Source organism: Erythrolamprus reginae, chromosome Z, assembly GCF_031021105.1.
Source record: "Erythrolamprus reginae isolate rEryReg1 chromosome Z, rEryReg1.hap1, whole genome shotgun sequence".
Classification (NCBI taxonomy): domain Eukaryota; kingdom Metazoa; phylum Chordata; class Lepidosauria; order Squamata; family Dipsadidae; genus Erythrolamprus; species Erythrolamprus reginae.
The window spans coordinates 130,306,188-130,323,137 of NC_091963.1; the positions used below are offsets into that span (position 1 = coordinate 130,306,188).

Below are 16,950 nucleotides of genomic sequence, written 5' to 3' on the forward strand. Positions count from 1 at the left end.
TTTCACAAAGTGAAACACACTTTGCTCTGGTTTAGTTTCAAAGCGGGGAAAAATCAGCACACAAAAAGTCAAAGTCAGTAAAGCAGTCACAAAACACAATGATCCTCCACAATGGCCAAACCCACAGGCTGCTATTTATAGCAGCCTCACTAATTACCACAGCCCTACCCAACCACAGGTGGCCTCATTTTCTTTGATAATAATCTCTCGGTTGTTGTTGCCTATGCATCGCTCTCCACATGCGTGACTGTATCATTAACTCTTGTTCTGAATCCAAGGAGGAGCTAGATAATTGATCTCCTTCTGAGCTGTCTGCCACACTCTCCTCCTCCCTGTCACTCATGTCTTCTTGGTCAGAGGAGCCTTCATCATCAGATTCCACCAGGGGGGCAAAACAGGCCTGCAGCATGTGGATGTCTCCCCCACATCCACAGTCCTTGTGGCAGGAGCTGGGCCAGAGCTAACCACAACAAAGGAAAGTACCCAAGGTCTCTCAGAAGAATTCATGGCCAAGCAGCAATTGGAAATCTAGCTTCCTTCAGGACTGGGATGTCAATAAAAAAAGTGCAAACTAATTAATGCAAGAAGCAAAGTAAACAAAATGACTGAACTACTCCTCTTATTAAATACTGCCTCATTCGACATTACGTTTGTTTGCAAAACATGGCTAAAAGCATCCGTCCCAGACTCCATTATCACAATAAAAGATTATCTTGTTTACTGGTCTGACTGTGAAACCCACAGAGGAGGCGAAGTAGCCATCTTCTACAAAAAGACACTAAACATAAAAAATATTCAAGTTACACATGAACTCGTTCTTCCTGAAATCATTGTATGTGAACTGTCCCTAAATACCACATTATGTTACAGAGCCCCTGATTATGACATCATACATGCGAACAAATTAATCTCACTGCTAATGTGGGCAGCCTCCTGCCCATACCCTCTTATCTTTCTTGGTGACCTCAATCTATCTCTTATTAATTGCACCCTAAATGAATGTACAACAGAACCCACCCGTGCAACCCTATACAATGCTGTTACTAATCTGGGACTAGGTCAACTATAACTAAAAAGCTAGGCTCAACAATTGTCTTGATCTCATCTTCTACAAGAGTTTAAGCTCAATTTATGGATTACAAATAAAAGAATCATTTTCCAATAGTGACCAGAGCATATATACACCATTACAAAAAATCATCTTAATGATGGGATACCCAATTACAACAAAAAAGCCAACCATAACTTCATAAACGCCAACCTCTCATTTCTTGATTGGCAAACTCTATTCTTGGGATGTAACACTGCCAATGACCATTATAACATTTTCTTGCTTAAAGTCAAATAACTATCAAACTACATGTGCCACTAATAACTATCAACCACCCCCCAAAACAACAACAACAACAAACAAACAAACCCCATATCAATGAGGAAGCTCATACAAAAACAAAAACTCTCTTGCAGAAAAACAAAATGGCTACATAGCCATTAAAAACAGCTATAAAAATATATGCCACCAAATAAAGACTGAATGCACCAACTACCACAGCAAACAAAAGGAAAATCTTCTGCACACAAAAGCCAACTGTGTCAGGTGCACTTCCATTCAAAGTCCAGGAAAGAAAAATCCCAACTCCATGTTGATAGAAATGATATTTTTACTAGACAAAAACTGATAGTGACAAAAGGAAAGCAAGTTCTGGGGCAAAAGGTATGTAAATGTACATACAAAGAATCCCAAAAGACAAATTAGAGACAATATGAATACAATTTCAAACACTTAGAATACTATGAACAAAATACTATGAACAACATCCAGAGAAACAAGTAGCGTTAATGTTCTTGGATGCACAAAAGGCATTTGATAATGTAAATCAGCAGTTCATGAATCAACAGTTGCAGTATATGGATTTTGGGGAAAGGTTTGTTGATGCCCATAAAAGCAATCTATAGTAAACAAACAGCAAAAATAATAATAAGTAGAGAAATGACTGATATAGTAGACATTATGAAAGGGACAAGGCAAGGATGCCCATTGTCACCTCTGTTATTTATTTTAAACTTAGAAATATCAACTTGCAGCATATGGAAGGGCAATAATATCATAGGTATAAAAATGAAAAAAGCAAAAGATAAATGACAAGCATTTGATGATTTGGTGTTTATACTTGAAGATCCACTTGAGTCAGCTGAACAAGAATGTCAGAGAGAGAGCCTGGAACAGAATGAAGTTGACTTCCGCACTGAAGCACACGTGACTAAGCCTTAAATAGTCTAAGGGCTGGCCAATAAATCTGCAGCTCCTCTTGCATAGCCACTCCTGCCTTCTAATAGCCCTGTGTGCCCCACCATCAAGAAGAGGCTCCTTTTCTTCTCCTGAGCCACTCATGTGTACCTCAGGAGGTGCAGAAGGCCCTGACTGGCTTTCAGCCTCTGACACCAAATCCTCTTCGACTTCCTCGCTATTGGACTCGGGTTCCAGGTGCATGAGCCGATGGTACTGTGCCACAACCGCCTCTCGATCCTTGGAATCTGTGACCAGCTGCACAAGACATGGACAGGCCACAACACTTTTCACTGCTATAGCTGAGCCTCTAAGTATAATTTTTGAAAAATCCTTCAGGACATGCTCCCTACCAAACCTATGGTGACTAACCATGGTCATCCCCATCTTATAATGGGGGTACATAAGCACCACCAGCGAGTCTACCATCCCTGTCCAAATGTTCCCTTTTATTTGCACCCATTTTATGTATTCAAATAATGTTATACTTATATGTATTATTGAATACATATTTGTCTAAATAAATAAATCACTTTACAAAATTGCACTCACGTGTCAGAATCCACTGCTCTGTGGCTGTGCTCAAAATCCCATTGAAATCTGAGATCACTTTCACCAGGTACAGAACTCCTGGTTTCAAATTGCAAAGGGTGTAACGGGAATCCAGGATGGTGGAGTTGCCCACTTGTGTCCCGTCTTCTCTCCACCAACTGATTCTGTATGAATAGCCTGTTGCATTTGGGTCTTCAGGTGGGTTCCAGGCCATGGAAAAATTATGAGGGCTGTAACTTTCCACAGTGATATTCTTAGGGCTGTTGGGAGCTGAGAGAAGAGCAGTTTTAGTTAGCCTGCTATCCCAATACCAGGAAGCCAAATAGCCTTACAACCCATAAAAGATTCAAGCTTATCCGAGTCCCTATTTGAGTTGGCCAAAAGGATTCTGGGAGTTGAAGTCTGCACACTTGACAGTTGTCAAGGTTGCTTGCTCTAACCTTTTCTTTGAAGAAGGACAGAAAAATGTTACTGCAATAAACAAGATTGCTATCGATATCTCTGATGTTACGCCAGGGGTCCCCAACCTCCAGTCTGTGGACGGGCACTAATCTGTTGACATGTCAGAAAGCAGGCCACATAAACAAGGGAAGCCCGATCCACAGGATGCAGCCACCATGCGAAACTAGGCCTCCACCAGTCTGCGGAAAAAGCTCTCTCCACAGAACTGATCCCTTGTGCCCAAAAGGTTGGGGGGTTGCTGTGTTATTGTGACTACCAGGGCCACCAAACCCTCCTCTAATATTTTGTTTCTGGTCTCGGGCTTAATGATCATTAACCCAGCAGCCATTTTAAAATCATCCTGTGTGGTTACAGAAACCATTGAGAAATTAAGTCAATAGTTACAGTGGTTCTCAACCTTTCTAATGCCGCGACCCCTTAATACAGTTCCTTATGTTGTGGTGACCCCCCCCCAACCATAAGTCTAGCACCAATTCTCCCCAAAGAGTTTTAAACTGATTGACAGGAAGGTCAGTGGGACACCCCCGCTGTAAACACCTGATTGGTTGGATTGTAAAAATATGACCAAAGGTGCCAGAATAGAAGGTTTAGTTTCCAATACAGTGGTACCTCATCTTACGAACGCCTCTTCTAACGAACTTTTCAAGATACGAACCCGGTGTTTAAGATTTTTTTGCCTCTTCTTCCGAACTATTTTCACCTTACGAACCCAAGCAGCTGCTGCTGGGATGAAGGGGTTTCTTTTCCCCCCCTTTTTTGAAGAAAGAAAAGGGAGGGGCAGCTTGGAGGAAAGATTTTGCAGAGAACAACGTGCTTGCAAAGGCACTGAAACGGTGTCTTTTGAAGAAAGAAAAGGGAGGGGTGCCCCCCCTTGCCTTTCTTCCTTCCCACTCACCCTTTAGCCTAGCCTTGCTTCTTCCACCCGCCCCCTTTAGCTGCTCGTCCCTGCCCTCTGTTCGCCTCCCTTCTAAAGTTTGGGATTTTCCTGAAGGATTTGCACGCATTATTTGCTTTTACATTGATTCCTATGGGAAACATTGTTTCATCTTACAAACTTTTCACCTTACGAACCTCCTCCTGGAACCAATTAAGTTCGTATGATGAGGTACCACTGTACCATGGGAAATTTGTCTTTTCCCATGATCTTAGGCAACCCCTGTGAAACGGTCATTCGACCCCCAGAGGGGTCCCAATCCCCAGGTTGAGAATCATTGCCAGGAAATCCTCACTTAACAAACACCAGTGGGACTGGCAATTCCATCTTTAAGCAAAGCGGTCACCAGGAAGGAAATAATGTGATCGCAATAGGCTTACAACCTCAAACTTTGTTCATGGCTCTTAAGCAAATCATTTGTGGTCGTTAAGTGAAAGATCACCTTACTGCAGTGGATTTTATGATCTCACTTCTGCTGCCACGTAATCATGACTTGCAAGTTTTGCTTCTCACTGACTCTGCTTATTGGAAGTGTGCAAATGGCAACCACATAACCACAGGATGCTGTGGCTGTAATAAATTGGAGAACAGGTCATCAAGTAACTTTAACAGTGTTGTCACAACTTCAAATGGCAGGGCAGTCATTATAAAAGGACTGCCTCTGATGGCCTGCAAAGCATTTTGTATTGTACTTTGTATTTATTAGATTTGTATGCCGCTCCTCTCCGAAGACTCGGGGCGGCTAACAACAATAAAAAAGACAATGTGAACAAATCTAATATTAAAAATAATCTTAAAAAACCCAATTTAAAGAACCAATCATACATACAAGCATACCATGTATAAATTCTATAAGCCTAGGGGGAAGGGAAAATTTCAATTTCCCCATGCCTGACGACAGAGGTGGGTTTTAAGGAGCTTGCGAAAGGCAAGGAGGGTGGGGGCAACTCTGATATCTTGATTCCAGAGGGTCAGGGCCGCCACAGAGAAGGCTCTTCTCCTGGGTCCCGCCAAATGACATTTTTTGTTGACGGGACCCGGAGAAGGCCAATTCTGTGGGACCTAACCAGTCGCTGGGATTCGTGCGGCAGAAGACGGTCCCAGAAATATTCTGGTCCGATGCCTGAAGGACTTTATAGGACATAACCAACACTTTGAATTGTGACTGGAAATTGATTGGCAACCAATGCAGACTCCGGAGTGTTGGTGTGACATGGGCATATTTAGGGAAGCCCATGATTGCTCTCGCAGCTGCATTCTGCACGATCTGAAGTTTCCAAACACTTTTCAAAGGTAGCCCCATGTAGAGAGTGTTACAGTAGTCGAACCTCGAGGTGATGAGGGCATGAGTGACTGTGAGCAGTGACTCCCGGTCCAGACTTATTTGACGTATTTTATGGATCCTAAGCCGTCATTTCCTTCACCTCCCGCTTAGCCTTCTCCCCCCACATAAACACTGCATTAAATCCATTCTACCTGTGATGACATTTATGGTCTTGGTGTTGCCATAAACGTTGCTCTTGATAATGGCCGTGACTCGAATGGTGTACATTGTTCCTCCTTTCAATCCTTCCTTAAGAAACAGTCTTTCATTGATAATGTCGCAGTCGATCAAGCAGACACAATACGTGTAGGTGTGGTTTTGAGGGTCTTTGGGTGGCTTCCATGCAATCTGCAGGGAATCCACCGTGCGGTTTTCTATTGTGAGATTCTGGACTGGCGAAGGCCCTGCGATAAACAGAAGAGATTTTTTCACAGCCTTCTATACTGAGCAACACTTGTTGATTCGGCATCACTGCTGAGAACTGCAACAAAATGGTACAAGACGGAATGTGCTGATGTCCAGGCAGGGTGTAGAAATTGAAATAATAAATAAAGAAGCAAGGAAACTGTTCTATTTCCCTCTACTCTCATTTGTTCCACTTTTATTTTCCCCCAGAATAATCAGCTAGGAATTCCTTGATACAAAGCTTAAGATTTATTAGGCTATTAGCTACCTCTAATTATATTTGCTGTTTAAAAATAAACATTTTGAATTTTTTGAATTCAGTTTTTTTTTAAAACTTTGGACTTCCCTTAAGTCTCCTCATTCATTGCTCTTGAGTATGATAGTGCCATTTTGCAAACTTAGAGATGGACGTTTAGAAAACCAAGCTGGGCACTGTATTAAAAAACAGTATTGATTCTCAGTTTGGAAATTTTATCAGAAATGTAACAGGTTTCATTATATGAATTATTGATTCATTGGTGCATAGGTACTTCTCACACAACTTTGCATATCAGTTGTCTTAATCCTTTCAGGGTGTTTACACTCCTATGTCATTATCTTCACTGATGCCTCTTTTCTTCCTATTGGCCAATGGAGAGATGTCCAAAATGGCAACCAACCAACCCATCTCTCCCTGTTTTCATTCTCAGTTTTTGCTGATGGCTTTTAAAACAAGGCATAATCATGGCCATTGCAAGGGGAAAGTAGCAAAAGTGATTGACAAATAAATGGACTTGGCTAATGTCAATATGTCATAAGATACCATTGTTAGTACTCTGTACAAAACAGTTGAGTTTGGCAATATATAAACAAGCTAATAATGAATGCTTGCATGTATTGAAGCACTATGGCTTTAAAAGTTAGTGTTGGAGATTGCCATAAATAAGGTTTTTAAATAAGGGGGTTTTAGATATTTTTAAATATTAGTTTTGTTATTAGATTTGTTATTGTACGTTGTTTTTATTATTGCTGTGAGCCACCCCGAGTCTACAGAGAGGGGCGGCAAACAAATGTAAATAATAATAATAATGATGATGATGATGATGATGAAGCATAAAACACCAGACATCTTGATTGTGGAGAAAAAGAAAGTATGGATCATCAACATCACAATCCCAGGGGACAGCAGAATTGAGGAGAAGCAGCTAGAGAAATTAGTGAAATACGAAGATCTAAAAATCGAGCTGCAACGACTCTGGCATAAGCCAGTGAAAGTGGTCCCAGTGGTACTTGGCACGCTGGGCGCAGTGCCAAAGGATCTCAGCGGACATTTGAAAACCATCAGAATTGACAAAATCTCCATCTGTCAATTGCAAAAGGCCGCTTTACTTAGATCGGCAAACATAATTCGCCGCTACATCACGCAGTCTTTGGTGCTTGGGAAGCGCCCGACTGGTGATGAAATACGAAATCCAGCATAGTGATCTCGTTTGCTGAGTTGTATTGACATAATAATAATAATAATAATAATAATAATAATAATGATGATGATGATGATGATGATGATGATGATGATGATAATAATAATAATAATAATAATAATAATAATAATAATAATAATAATAGGGAGCCAGAAGCGCAATTCTCTCTCTCTCATTTCTCTCTGTATTTTTGTGACTGCTGTAGTAAGAACTGTATGTTCAATGATAGTTTATGTATTTGTAAGCTGTACAAGTAAAGTTTGTACTATTGTTAATGTATTGTGAGTTATTGGCTGATTTGACTGTGCATGACTGGATTGTTTAACGTGATTACGATATTTGCTAAAGTAAATACTATTTTATAAACCTTAATATATCTGGTTTGTGTGACTGAACCATTACTCATATCTCCTGGCTATCTGCTGGATATCTGCTAGATTTACACATTTCTTTTGTGCATTTGTATCCTTGATAACTCAGGGGTCATTCTGTATACTCCTTAACAACCATGGATAGAGGGAGGGAGGGAAATTGCTTCAAAGTGTTACTTCAGTGTTTGGGATTTCCTTCCCTTTGAAGCAATTCAAAGTGTTGGTTATGACCTATAAAGCCCTACATGACATTGGGCCAGAAAACCTACGGGGCAGCCTTCTGCGGCACGAATCCCAGCAAACAGGCAGGTCCCACAGATTTGGCCTTCTCCAGGTCCCATCACCTAGACATTGTCAATTGATGGGGCCTAGAGGAAGAGCCTTCTCTATAGGGGGCCCAGCCCTCTGGAATCCGCTCCCCCTGGAGATTTGTATTACCCCCCCCTCCTTGCCTTCCACAAGAGTCTTAAGACTCATTTATGCCACCACGCTTGGAGCCATTAGATCCTTGTCCCCATGGCCGTTGAATGTGTTGAGAGAAAGTTGATAGAATGAGAATGACTATTTTTTTACGGTTTTGGGGTTTTCTAGATTTTTTATATTTTATAGTTAATTAATTGGATTTAAGATGCTATACATTATTTTATTATATGTTGTAAGCTACCCCAAGTTCTCAGACAGGGGTGGACATAGAAGTCCGATGGATGGATGGATGGATGGATGGATGGAAGGAAGGAAGGAAAGAAAGAAAGAAAGAAAGAAGGATGAATGGATAGATGGATGGATGGATAAATAAATCGATCAACAAATAAATAAATTGATCAATAAAAATAAATAAACAAGCAAGCAAGCAAGCAAACAAACAAACAAATAAGATGAGCTGCTACTGACAAACCAAAGGCGTATCTTGGTCTGTAACTAGTGGAGCTGTGCTCACCACTCTCACGGTCAGGTTCATCACTCCCCCACCCCAAGTTGATGCTTCCGATGCTCCAAAAGAAGAGTGGTGAGAGCAGAGGCTGAGTGGAACGAGCGTGTTCCTGACTGACTGAAGGTGCACGTATAGGACATTTGATCTGCTTTTGGAGCATTGGGCAGCCTTGGTGAGTCTGGAGGAGCACCAGACTAGGCTTCACTTCTCTGCACCAAAAGTTTTTGCAAACCAATGAAAGGCTTTGTGGGAATGACCTTGCACTGTTTCAAGTCTTTCATCTTTTCACGAAAGCTTTTGGGTGTGGAGAAGCTTGAAGGAGTGTGAAATGGCACCCCAAAGGCTTCTCTTCTCTGTGACTCTATCTACATGCAACCATGTGTGCCACCCCACTGCTCATGTGGCCCAGTTCCACTCTCCTTCCACCAGCCGGGCCACCCAGCCGCAAAGGTTGAGGACCGCTGCCCTTGAGCATGCAGGAGAAAGCATGGGAGAACCTGAAGGTGGAGTTAAAAGAGAGATTAGCTTAGAATCCCTATGTAGACACAAGCAAACTAAATCTCCCTTGAATTCTGTTGACTCTTGTCTAACTTCAAGTGGGTATTAATGTTAGTTGAGAATATTCCTGTGGAAAAGACATAAGTAGCAATAAATCAGTTTAATTGGACCTTCAAATAAACACACTCCCAAAATTCATGCAAAGTTCATCAGCAATATAGATCAGCTCAGATCTCAGACTGGGCCAGCATTTGAGAATGGAAAGAACCTTAGTTCTACTGTATCAGAAAATAGACATAACCAGGAGCCCTGGAGGTACAGGCTTAGAATGCAGCATTACAGGCAAACTCTGCCCACAGCTGAAGTTCAATTCTGTTTTAAATATGTATAATGTACACTGAAGAGGGCACTTAATTTTATTGTACATGGTGCAATGACAATAAACTAAATTACACTGATGGGGCTCAAGGCTGCTAAAACCAGAATCAAGATTGTTGGGGGCAATATTTTGACTCTACAATTTCACCCAGAGAGTGTTGAAAAGCACTATGGGGCCATATATAAGTCTAAGTGCTAAGAGCTATCTTGTTTTGGCTGCTGCGAGCAAATAATGATTGTGAGACTCACTAGTTGTTATGTTGATGGATGTTTCTTCACTACAACTTCCGTTCAGGACTCTGTACACTGTCATGTTATATTCCTGCCCAGGGGAGAGCTTTGTCACGACGACAGGACATGCATTTGTCCAGCTGCTTTTAGAGGTCATTACTGAGTGATCTGGGGAGGTTTCACGACAGCAGTTGATCACATCTTGCCAGTTAAGAGTTACAGAACAGTTGAGTTCCTCCGTTGAAATCAGACCCTTTGTAGGATTCAGCTCTGTGCAGAAAATGAAATAAATGAATCAGAAGTAAAGAGATTATGTCTTTCTCGTTGACTAGGTAAAAGAGTCCTGCTAGAGTTGGACAGCATATAAATATCAAAAATAAAACAAACAAACTCTCTCCCAGGTTGCAGCTCTGGGTTCTTCAAGCTGGTGCTCCAAGGAATCAGTGATCTTGACATGTTTGTTTGTTTGTTTGTTTGTTTGTTTGTTTGTTCGTTCGTTCGTTCGTTCGTTCGTTCGTTCGTTCGTTCATTCATTCATTCATTCATTCATTTATTTATTTATTTATTTATTTATTTATTTATTTATTTATTTATTGGACTTATATGCCGCCCCTCTCCATGGACTTGGGGCGGCTCACGACATTCCGATAAAAAGATACAACAACACAAGAGCACACAACAGATTTAAACTTAATATTAACCGCTCCAAACTTGAATGTAAAAAATATGACTTTAACAATCGAGTTGTCGAAGCGTGGAACTCATTACCGGACTCCATAGTGTCATCCCCAAACCCCCAACACTTTACCCTTAGATTATCCATGGGTGACCTATCCAGGTTCCTAAGAGGTCAGTAAGGGGCGAGTACAAGTGCACTAGAGTGCCTTCCGTCCCCTGTCCTATTGCGCTCCTATATCTCCTATACCTTTCTTCTATTCCTACATCTCTTCTTCTATTCTTTCATTGATACGTTCTATTACTATACCTTCTTTTCTATTATTTCTTAGATATATTTTACTATGAGTATCTCCTCTATAACCTTCATCATGTATTTTACTATGTGTATATAGATATATACCCACTAAAACCCTCATTGTGTATTGTACAAAATAAATAAATAAATAAATAAATAAAATAAATACTTTTAAAAATGTGTCTTAAAAACTAGTCATTTAAAAGCAAACAATCACATCCATACTGTCACATTCAATACATTACGTAATTGGGCAGAGGTTTGGGTCTAGTGTCCCCAAGCCTGCCGACATAGGTGCGTTTTCAAGTTCTTACGGAAGGCAAGGAGGGTGGGGGCGGTGCGAATCTCTGGGGGGAGCTGATTCCAGAGGGCCGGGGCCCCCACCAGAGAAGGCTCTTCCCCTAGGACCTGCCAAAAGACATTGTTTAGTTAACAGGACCTGGAGAAGGCCAACTCTGTGGGACCTGACCTGGCGTTGGGATTTGTGTGGCAGAAGGCGGTCCTGCAGGTAATCTATGCCATGTAGGGCTTTATAGGTCAAAACCAACACTTTGAATTGGGTTCGGAAACCAATTGGCGGCCAATGCAGTCCACGGAGTGCTGAAGAAACATGCGCATATCTTGGTAGGCCCACGATAGCTCGCACAGCTGCATTTTGCACATTGTAATTTCAGAACACTTGTCAAAGGTAGCCCCATGTAGAAAGCATTGCAGTAGTTGAGGTGATAAGGGCATGAGCAACCATGAGCAAAGACTCCCTGTCCAAATAGGGTCGCAACTGGTGCACCAGGCAAACCTGGGCAAACGCCCCCCCTTGCCACAGCCTAAAGGTGGTGTTCTAAGGTCAGCTGTGGATCAAGGAGGATGCCCAAGTTGCAGACCTTCTCTGGGGGGGGTCAACAATTCCCCCCAGGGAGATGGATGGACAGATGGATGTGTCCTTGGGAGGCAGTACCCACAGCGACTCCGTCTTGTCTGAATTGATCTTGAGCCTGTTGGCACCCATCCAGACCCTGACAACCTCCAGACACCAGCCCATCACTTCCACTGCTTCACTGAGAGGACACGGGGTGGAAATGTAAAGCTGAGTGTCATCGGCGTACTGATGGTAACTCACCCCGTGCCCGTGGATGATCTCACCCAGCGGTTTCATGTAGATACTAAACAGCAGGGGGGAGAGGAACGATCCTTGAGGAACTCCACAAGAGAGAGACCTAGGAGCCGACCTCTGACCCCCCACTAACACCGACTGCAACCGACTGCAACCGACTGCAACCGACTGGAGAAGTAGGAGGAGAACCACTATAAAATGGTGCCCCGCACTCCCAACCCCTCCAGTCAGCGCAGAAGAATACCATGATCGATGGTATCAAAAGCCACTGAGAGGTCAAGGAGCACCAGGACAGAGGATAAACCCCTATCCCAGGCCCGCCAGAGATCATCTACCATGTTCGTTTGCCCCACCAGGTTTACTGCTCTACCTGACTTCCTATTTTTTAAAATAGCAATAATAATAGTGCATGAAAACCCCACAGGTTGATTACAACAATGTGGCAAAGTAGCAACATGGGTGCATTGGAATATCTGCAAGAAATACCACTTGCCTGCCAGCAAAAAGTGGTGAGACCAACAAAGTAAACAAAGATAAAAAGAAGAAACCAAAGTGCTCTGGGACTTTAGAATTCAAACAGAGAACCATCTGCCACAAAACACTCCAGACTTAACAACTGTTGAGAAGAAAGACAAAACAATCTGCTGTACCTGCAGACAGCAGTATATACAAGAGAAAGAACTCCAGAAAATAAAATATGAAGTCCTACAAAGAGAACAATGGTAACAAAAGAAAACAAAGTACCTATAGCAGGGGTGTCAAACTCAAGGCTGGAGACCGGATCCATCCAGCCTGTCGGGTACTTAGACCTGGCTCATCAGGCTGCTCTGGAAACAGCAATGGGCTGGTCTGTATTGCCTCTGCCGGTGAAAATGGAGCTTGCTTGGGTTGTCTGCACCCCCCTGAGCTCTGTTTTTGCTGGCAGAGGTAGCAAGAGGCTGTCGCGGCCAAAAATGGAACTTGCAAGTCTATTTTTATTTATTTATTTTATTTATTTATTACAGTATTTGGATTTGTATGCCGCCCCTCTCCGAAGACTCGGGGCGGCTCACAACAAGTGAAAAGCAATCCAATACATAATCCAATTAATTAAAATATTGAAAAATTTAAAAAAAAACCCATATTTTTACTGGCAGACTGTTTGGGCCACCACAGGCCCGATACAAGTGATGTCGATTTGGCCATGCCCACCCTACCCTGATGCAGCCCTCAATAAAATTGAGTTTGACCAATGGTATCTATAGTAATAAGCACCTTGGGGCCAAACCCCAAACATCTGGAGCATCGCTTGGATATCACTGGCATTGACAAAATCACCACCAGTCAATTACAAGAGGCAGGTTTACTTGGAACAGCTTATCATTTTGTGGTGATACCTTTAAGTACTATTAAACCACAACATCTGCTTATCTCAGGTCTTTCAGAAGGACTCAAAAGTTAGACAAAAATACCAAACCCAAGCTAAACATCTGGCTAATCATGTGACCAGCCACAATAATGGGTTTACAACACTGCCTTTGTTTCCATGAATTTATCAGGAAAAGATGGGAAGTTGCTTTGCTTGAAAACTTATCCACTATACCAAACACAAAGAATCAGGCCTGTTTTATTGGTATGTTCCCAATGGCAGCCACCCATGGCACAAGCAAGGCTTCCCCATCAGCGGCAGCAGGAATTGGTCTCTTCAGCCTTGAAAGACGGCGTTTAAGGGGTGACTTGATTGAAGTGTATAAAATCATGCATGGGATAGAAAAGGTGGATAGAGAAAATTTCTTTTCTCTATCACACAATACTAGGACGAGGGGGCACTCCCTAAAGCTCATAGGTAAGAAAGTGAGGACAAATCAAGGGAAATATTTCTTCATCCAAAGGGTCGTTGGCTTATGGAATTCACTTCCAGAAGAGGTCGTGACAGCTGTCAGCCTTGATAGCTTCAAGGCAGGGTTAGACAGATTCATGGATGCCAAGTGTAGCGGTGGTTATTGAAACGGATGCCCAAGTACCGCCTCTATGTTGGTTGAGGCAGGCAGGATTCCCTTGAGTACCATTTATTATTTATTTATTAATCAAATTTGTATGCCGCCCCTCTCCGTAGACTCGGGGCAGCTAACAACAGTAATAAAACAATATAAACAAATCTAATATTTAAGTTAATTTAAAAAGAAACCCCAATTTGAGAAACCAATCATACATACAGACATACCATGTATACATTTTTTATAAGCCTATGGGGAAGGGAATATCTCAATTCCCCCATGCCTGATGACAGAGGTGGGTTTTAAGGAACTTACGAAAGGCAAGGAGGGTGATGGCAACTCTGATATCAGGGGGGAGTTGGTTCCATAGGGCTGGGGCCACCACAGAGAAGGCTCTTTCCCTGGGTCTCACCAAACAGCATTGTTTAGTCAACGGGACCCGGAGAAGGCCAACTCTGTGGGACCTAACTGGTCGCTGGGATTGGTGCGGCAGAAGGTGGTCCCAGAGGTATTCTGATCCGATGCCATGAAGGGCTTTATAGGTCATAACCAACACTTTGAATTGTGACTGCAGAGTGTTGGTGTGACATGGGCATATTTAGGAAAGCCCATGATAGCTCTCGCAGCTGCATTGTGCACGCTCTGGAGTTTCCGAACACTTTTCAAAGGTAGCCCCATGTAGAGAGCGTTACACTAGTCGAGCCTAGAGGTGATGAGGGCATGAGTGACTGTGAGCAGTGACTCCCGGTCCAAATAGGGCCGCAACTGGTGCACCAGGCGGACCTGGCCAAACGCCCCCCTCACCACAGCTGAAAGATGTTTCTCTAATGTGAGCTGTGGATTGAGGAGGACGCCCAGGTTGCGGACCCTCTCCAAGGGGGTCAGTGATTCCCCCCCCCCAGGGTAATGGACGGACAGATGGGATTGTCCTTTGGAGGCAAAACCCACAGCCACTCCGTCTTATCAGGGTTGAGTTTGAGTCTGTTGATACCCATCCAGACCCCAACAGCCTCCAGACACCGGCACATCACTTCCACTGCTTCACTGACTGGACTGTTGGGGGTCAGGGGAAAGGGAGGGTCTTGCCTTCTCTTTCTGCTCAAGAACCCCATGGACAATTGGTGGGCCACTGTGCGACACAGAATGCTGGACTCGATGGGCTTTGGCCTGATTCAGCATGGCTCTTCTTAGGTTCTTAGGTTCTTATGAATAAAGTGCTCCCAGTTCATTCATGGCATTGGAGAACTGGTCACGAAGGGAGCATGAGGCTCCACCCACTCGCCTGGACGCCACCATTTGGGTTCTTCTACCCTCTGTACATGCACAGAATGCTTTGTGCATATACAGTGGGTAAAACAACCCAAATGGCGGCATCTGGGTGAGTGGGCGGAGCCTCGCGCTCCCTTCGCGACTGGCTCGCCAATGACTGACAGCTACGAGCGAACTGGGAGCATTTCATCCCTGGGTGGCAATTACCTTTGTGTCTATGATAGGTTCTCAAGGACCCAAAATTGTCCCCTTTGAATTGGTGCATATCAATCAGAGGCAGTAAAGTACAGGTAGTCCTCGACTTACAACAGTTAAGTGTCAGTTTAGAGTTACAACGAGACTGAAAAAAGTGACTTATGACACCTCCAATCACTGCAGCATCCGCGTGGTCAGATGATAAAAATTGAGATTCTTGACAATTGACTTGTATTCATGATGGTTGCAGTGTCTTGGGGTCACAAGCCAGAGTAGCGCAGTGGCTAGAGTGCAGCACTGCAGGCAACTCCAGCTAACTGCTAGCTGTAGTTCAGCAGTTCAAATCTCACCACCTGCTCAAGATTGACTCAGCCTTCCATCTTTCCAAGGTGGCTAAAATGAGGACCCAGATTGTTGGGGGCAATAGGCTGTAAACCACTTAGAGAGGGCTGTAAAAGCACCATGGAGCTGTATATAAGTCTAAGTGCTATTGCTATGTGATCAAGTTTTACGACCTTCAGACAAATCAGCCAAAACCAATGGGGAAGCCAGATTCACTTAACAACCAAGTTACTAACTTAATAACTGTAATGATTCACTCAGAAACTGAGGCAAGAATGATTGTAAAATGGGAGAATACTCACTTAGCACAGGTCTCACCCTAGCAACCGAAATGTTTGACCCAATTGTGATCATAAGTTGAGGATTACCTGGAATTGACTAAACAGGGAGAGCTAGAAAAAAAATGGAGTGTCAAGAGGACCAGGAAGAAAAGCTTAGCCAGGTGTCTAATGATGCTGACCCCTGACCCAAGACTTAACTTTGGTTACTTGGCTACTAATCACACATATGTTGACTTGGGGATTTGAGGAAACACTTTTAAGGAAGGGCTTCTCTCTTTCTCTCTCTCTCCCTTGCCAACTGGTCTACTTCCAGACCAAATTGTCCAATGCTTATTCTCAGAAGCCCACATAGTATCTTGGAAATAGAGGAACATTTTCGATTTGGTCTCCATTGCTTATGCAGCATGTAGTTCTCTACTTGTGGCAGCTGGGTTTACTCTAGCAGATAACACAGATAGGACAGTATGGACATTTAATCTTACTTTCACATGTAGAAATGGAGCAGTTAGGTAGGAAACCACAAACGTTAGCCTCAAACATATCCCTTTGACATCCCGAGGGTAGATTTGTAGTATTGAGACAATTTTCATGCCGTTCTCTCATCTCCAGTGCTGTCTGAATTGAAGGGCAGTAAAGGACCACAAATTTGCTTTCACCCTGGCCAGGATCTTTGCAGCAATCTGTGAGAGCAGAAATAAAAGAGTTAGTCTCACTTAGCTACAAAAGAAGGAGGCCAAGTCAGCTTTCTCGTTCATTCATTCATTCATTCATTCATTCATTCATTTATTTATTTATTTATTTATTGGATTTGTATGCCGCCCCTCTCCGCAGACTCGGGGTGGCTAACAACATCAATAAAACAGCATATAATAATAATAATCCAATACTAAAACAGTTAAAACAGTTATTATAAAACCAACATACATACAAACATACCATGCATAAAATTGTAAAGGCCTAGGGCATCCTC

At 42.9% G+C, this 16,950-nt stretch overlaps 1 protein-coding gene across 5 annotated transcripts in view; it reads right to left on the minus strand.

The window, feature by feature from the left end:
• PTPRH (protein tyrosine phosphatase receptor type H) overlaps positions 1-16,950 on the minus strand; it is a 91,925-nt gene that overhangs the window by 38,536 nt on the left and 36,439 nt on the right. For all 5 annotated transcript variants that reach the window (XM_070730080.1, XM_070730081.1, XM_070730083.1 and 2 more), the window contains 4 exons: positions 16,463-16,660; positions 9,852-10,103; positions 5,712-5,963; positions 2,840-3,109 (listed from right to left, as the gene is read on the minus strand). In XM_070730080.1, coding sequence (XP_070586181.1) covers positions 2,840-3,109; positions 5,712-5,963; positions 9,852-10,103; positions 16,463-16,660 — 972 coding nt within the window. The remainder of the gene's footprint in view (positions 1-2,839; positions 3,110-5,711; positions 5,964-9,851; positions 10,104-16,462; positions 16,661-16,950) is intronic.